This window comes from Cynoglossus semilaevis, chromosome 6 (assembly GCF_000523025.1).
Source record: "Cynoglossus semilaevis isolate Cse_v1.0 chromosome 6, Cse_v1.0, whole genome shotgun sequence".
In the NCBI taxonomy this organism is placed as follows: Eukaryota; Metazoa; Chordata; class Actinopteri; order Pleuronectiformes; family Cynoglossidae; genus Cynoglossus; species Cynoglossus semilaevis.
The window spans coordinates 12,033,306-12,038,993 of NC_024312.1; the positions used below are offsets into that span (position 1 = coordinate 12,033,306).

General features: G+C 39.9%; 1 protein-coding gene across 3 annotated transcripts in view; it reads left to right on the plus strand.

Annotated features, from left to right (window-relative positions):
- The first annotated feature begins 97 nt into the window (after positions 1–97).
- Positions 98–5,688, plus strand: part of ano3 (anoctamin 3) — a 14,821-nt gene continuing 9,230 nt past the window's right edge. The window contains exons 1-6 of one of the 3 annotated variants that reach the window (XM_025056033.1): positions 98–627; positions 2,056–2,111; positions 2,220–2,341; positions 3,283–3,417; positions 3,504–3,600; positions 4,786–4,846. In XM_025056033.1, coding sequence (XP_024911801.1) covers positions 483–627; positions 2,056–2,111; positions 2,220–2,341; positions 3,283–3,417; positions 3,504–3,600; positions 4,786–4,846 — 616 coding nt within the window. In that variant the 5' untranslated portion in view covers positions 98–482. Of the gene's footprint in view, positions 628–2,055; positions 2,112–2,219; positions 2,342–3,033; positions 3,197–3,282; positions 3,418–3,503; positions 3,601–4,785; positions 4,847–5,688 lie in introns of those variants that run through there. The other 2 variants (XM_025056034.1, XM_025056035.1) reach the window with 2 other exon arrangements.

Genomic DNA, 5,688 nt, shown 5'->3' on the forward strand with positions numbered 1-5,688 from the left:
AAAAAAAAAGTTTTGGTATATATAAATTTGTGTCTTATACGAATACTTACAAACTTGTTTCACTGAGGTTTTCATCCCTGGTTAAAGAGCAGTTATTCCTGGTACAGTTTCCACTCTCATCCTTCATAGTCATGTGTATCGTGTGTATCGTGTGTAGCTGTGTATATTGAATTTACACTGCAGGAGATGATATTCTCCTGTGGAAGTGCTGTTATTTTAAAGCTGCCAACATGAGCACAGGCCAAAACACAATCATAAATTATGTATCTTAATGGAGGTGCTGAAGCTTTCTGTTACTCTGCTGAAAATGTCTGTTTGATGAAGAGTTTCTTATAATCTCATTTGTCAAGACAGCATTTCCACATTTCCTTTTACTTACCTTTACTGTGCAAATAGAAGATCAACCCTGGTCCACTTACTGAGTCTCACTGAGTCCATCTGTAGTTCCATTAGGGCTCTGGTGACATATATATTAATACTTGATGATGAACTTAAACATGTGGCCTAAATTTCCTTCCAGCTTCACTATCAACAATAGAGAGACCTTCTTCTCCAATTCCACCAGAAACAGAATAGTTCATCATGTCCTGCAGCGCACGAAGTACGAGGATGGAAAATCAAAGATGGGTAAAGCATCACAGTACTTCTAATACTTCTCTTTTCTGTTGACATAATGAAAAGTATTTCCATTAGTGTCACACTAGTGGTTTCCAGTGCTCACCATTTGTTATGACACGTTTATCTGCAGTATATGTATTACATTATCTTCACTGACGAGTTGTGCAATGTTATTCTATTACTGACTTTACTTTCTGGAGCAAAGAAAATATAAAATAAACATGACTTTACTGAGCATTTCCATTGATTTACCCTTCAGTATCCCCATGTAACTGCAGATCAGTGGTTATAAACTGGTGGTTGGCACCCTGAATCTGGCCCACTGAACCGTCCAATCACGTCACTGGATACTTCAAATAATAATGTTAAAGTTCTGGCCGTCCAACAAAGAGTTGGTGACATCTGCTGTAGTTTGGAGTCCATTATATATCGTGCAGTAAATTATAGTTGTCTTTATTTGTAAACAGAGGGCACTTCACTTAGGAGCATGTACTGGTGGAATCCTGTATAGAAATATATTTTTCAGTGAATAGCTTTGGAGGAAAGTGATTGGCTCCTCAGTGTGTGATATCAGTGGTATCTAATAAAAGTAATCGTATTGGCAGGACATGCTGGGGCCGTGTTTTTATATAGTTGTCGTTATAACATGTATGTGCAGTTTTTTTAAAATGTTCTATCTGTAAGTTTGCCGATCCCTTCAGTGTGTTGAAGTCATATCTGCTTCCTCAAACAGAGATGTGGAGAAATGTGATGCCTCTGATATTTTTTCAGTGAGATGATGAGAACGTGACTGCCGCTGGTCTGTTAGTGTACTCGTGTCTCATCCCCCTCCCCGCCCCGGGCTTTCGTTTGTTGTTTGGTATCATCAATATGCAAAAAGCTCATCGACTTCCAGTCGTGTCTGACAGCAGACGACACCTGCTGATCAAAGTTTGGACCTTGAGGAGCTGGAAATGGTTCTTCTTTAATATTTTATCACGGTCATCACTGTGCTTTCAAACGAACGCGATCAGCTCAGCAAAAAGTCAGGGAATTAAAAAGCATACTAATGCACTGTTGTCCTGCAGAGATGATATTTCATACATTCTGCCTTCATTCTGTTTCAGGCAGTATCATGGTGGGTTACTTCACTGTGATTGAGGCTCTATTTTACAATCTGTGACAACGTTTGCATGAACACACAGTAATTACAGTTCAGGTTGAATGATGAGAAGAGCTCAGAGGTTTCTGAAAGTGTTGAGGCCTCTAATGTGCCTCTGTAATACAGTTTGTCTGTTACATAATGGACTAAATGTTGTGTCTGTGGTAGAGTGGATTTAAATGAATCCCTAACTACAGCCCTGACCTTAAAATGCCTGCTACTGAATTTTTAACGTGGTGTTCTCCTGTCTCCCTTCAGTGCATTTGTTGACGAGTCCTGCTTTATTATTCATGCAGGTATAAACCGATTATTGGGCAACAGCACATATGAGGCAGCATTTCCTCCTCATGAGGTGAGATTTGTTATTCTTCTTCATTTGTGCTGATTGTGGAAGTAAAAAAAAAAACAACAAACCAAAAACTTCATTCATCACGCTTTCCCCCACCCTTTGTCTCATCAGGGAGGATATAAAAGCAGACATCCTATTGAGACGCATGGTGCACAGAACCACAGACATCTCCTGTATGAACGCTGGGCTCGATGGGGCATCTGGTATAAATACCAGCCTCTTGACCTCATCAGGTGAGGCAGTACTCAGGTAGTGGACATATCAAGCTCTTAAACCCCACAACCCCAGATGCGGGGGCAAAATGAGAAATATTTAAACATTAATAAAAACAAGCTTAATATCCATCAATGTTTCTGTTTAACATTCGACTTTTAGCTTTGGCTAAGCACACAGCTAAAACAACAACATTTACTCAGATAAACATGTTCAAAGACATTAGAGATTGTTTAGATTTGTTTTTCACTAAGTTCTAGAGCAGCTGCCCTTGGGTTTTTTCCCGACAGAACAGCTGAGTGGAGCATGCAGTGGCTCATGACCATATAGAGATAAAGGCACAGACACAGGCCATTCAGATCAGGCCTGGTAAACAGGTGTGGCACCATACTAATTTGGATACATTGTCCACTTTAAATGATGTTTAACCTGTGGTGATATGACTTATTTGAAAACAGAGTTATTTAAATATCATTAAACTAATTTTTTGTCATTCACTGGAATGAAGTTACACTAATTATTGGATTTTTGACTGTTACTTTTATGATTATTATAAATATTCCAGTCAAACTTTTGAATCAAAATTTAAATTTTTCTGCCATTCCTTCAAATTACCTTTAAGAACAATTTACTCTGGGCTGCCATAACACTGTAATCAATATTCTTTACTGCTTTGGTTAGTGCTTAAACATTGTGGTGCATTTGTGTTTAGTGTCATGAGTTCATTACAAAGGAAACCCCAGTACACACAGCCACTGGTTCATCTGCCTCCACTGAGATTCTATAATGATGGGTTTCCATTAAAAAGTGGCTTAAAGCTGTGGGCTGTGGAATAAAACTGGAGAACTAACACAGGCAATAAAAATAAAATGAAGGTCTGGCTGTGAATCATACATTAAAGAACCATATGTATTAGCCCATGGCTGATCAGTGAACCTTCTCTGCTCTTTCTCTCTCTGAGGCGATACTTTGGGGAGAAAATCGGCCTTTACTTTGCGTGGCTGGGTTGGTACACTGGCATGTTGATCCCTGCTGCCCTGGTTGGTGTGTTTGTCTTCCTGTACGGTCTCTTCACTATGGATTCCAGTCAAGTCAGGTACACGCAGCCAGACGTGCTTTTAACCTCATGGAGTTTTCACCCTTGTTTCCTTTTCTCCACAACCTGTTTCTGTGTCTCTTTAGTAAAGAGATATGTGAAGCCCACACGACTACCATGTGTCCGATGTGTGAGGAAACCTGTGAGCCGTGGACGCTGAGTGACAGCTGTGTCTATGCAAAGGTCAGCAGCGTTCTGATATTTGGGTTCTTCTCCCAGACAAGTGGGATTCATCTGATATTTTTAGATTTACAGCAAACATAAAAAAAAAATAAAAAAAACATGTGTCATATTGTCACCTCAAATTTAAAGCACAAGCAAAGAAGAACCACGACCGTGCAGCTGTCACAAAGACGAGGCTGTTTGTTGTTCCTGGGCCGTATTCAACACTACATAAAAAGAATCTTGACTCTAAAGAGACAAAATAGATTTGATTTCCTCAGTTGTTGAGTTTATGGCTTGCAGAAAGCAGTGGTAAAAGAAATGAAAAGCAGAAGGAAACAAAGGAAAAAAAATCTGGTTTCTAATGTAACTGAAAATAAAAATGCAATTAATCAAAATTCCTCCAGATTATCCTACACGGCTGAGGGAAGCACAGAGAGGATACAAAGGTGCTATTGGCTTTCTGTGGCGGATGCAGAGCGGCTGATACACTTACTATGTGCTGTAAACTGAACCCTCGTTCTTCCAGGAAACCGTGTGTCAGATGTGTCAGGACAGAATATCGTAGCAGGGCTTCTAAAGGACCTACTGGGATGAAATACTGATATTATCAGTCCACAACTACTACAGTGGGGAATAACATTCAGTTTGTTATGGTTTAAAAATAAGCAAATGGCTTGTCTGTCGCCATTTTATATAAAGATACTAATTTAATAGACTAATACACTTATAGGTCCACAAACATTTAGGTTAATGTGTTTTACACTCAAGTACTGAGAACAATCAGAAGGCAAACAGTGAGCCCCAGAAATACAGCACTATCCTCAGAATAAAATTCATGATAATAGAGACATTTACATCTCTATACACGTTTAAAGCATGTCTGTTGCTGTTCTGTTTTTTTTGCATTTGTTTAAAGTTTATACTTTGAAAGCCAAGAGTCACCGTCTGAAATTTGGTGCCAACGTAATAGGGTTTATAATAAGGGTTTGTCTTTGTTCCAGATTATGATTTTTGGAACTTTGGAAATTACTCTTAGAACTTTTCTAATTGTGATGTGAAAATTCATCATCAATATCAAAATATACCTAGACCCTATATCATACACATTGTACTAGCAGACTGTAGAAAGTGAAAGTTAATAAAACCTGACCATTTGTCAACATTAGTTTTAAAGAGCAGTGTCTCATGTGCTTGTGTTTCTAGGTGACCCATCTGTTTGACAACGGTGGCACTGTGTTCTTTGCCATCTTCATGGCTATTTGGGGTAAGTGGAGGCGGCTGGGTTTTGAGGACTCTCGTGGTCGTACCTCAGCTGGGCTCTCAGCTTGATACGATCCTCTCTGGAATTTAAATCTATTTATACAAAAATGTGTTCGAGTGCCCGGCTTTTATTCCCTACTCCAAACACATGAAGCTTTTCAGCCGAGGACATAAACACTCTGCAGATCAAATGTTTGGTAAAGCATTTGTTTTATTTTTCACCTAATCAATCAGTATCAGGTTTCCTCTTAGCGGTGGTCTGCTTTAACACCTTCACTGCTGTCCTGGTGTCATTAGTTGGATAGTTACATTGTCTCCAGAGGGAGATTGTGTCCCTCAGTCGGTACCGTTTCGAGAAATGTACCATAATATTCCATATGGGTCGACTGCAGCTGTGCTGTGACAGCACTGAGTTTAATGATTCCATCAGTGCTGTGTGCTGCCCATCTCCCCCCCCCCCCCCCCCCCCCCGACTCTGCTCAGTTTAACCACTGTAGTAAATGGTCAATGATCACCTGAGTCCTGAGGGAGTACTGCACATTATGTTCTGTGTTTGGACTAAATGGAGGTCGAGTGGAGGCGCAGAGTGTAGGAAGGAGCAGACACCCTCACTGAATGACTTCTGTAATTCAGAATCACAGACAGCTTTTATCTACACAGAACAAAATTGTTTTACTGAAACAATGAACTGCAGGTTTAGAGTGTGACTGTGGTCATGCAGACTGGTCAACAACAAACAGATGATAAAACCATAGCACCAGACTTTGGAAGCTGATGCTTTTACTTGACCAAAAGTGGGTCATAGTGGGTATTTTTACACTTGGCTGTTGTAACAGCTGTAGATGT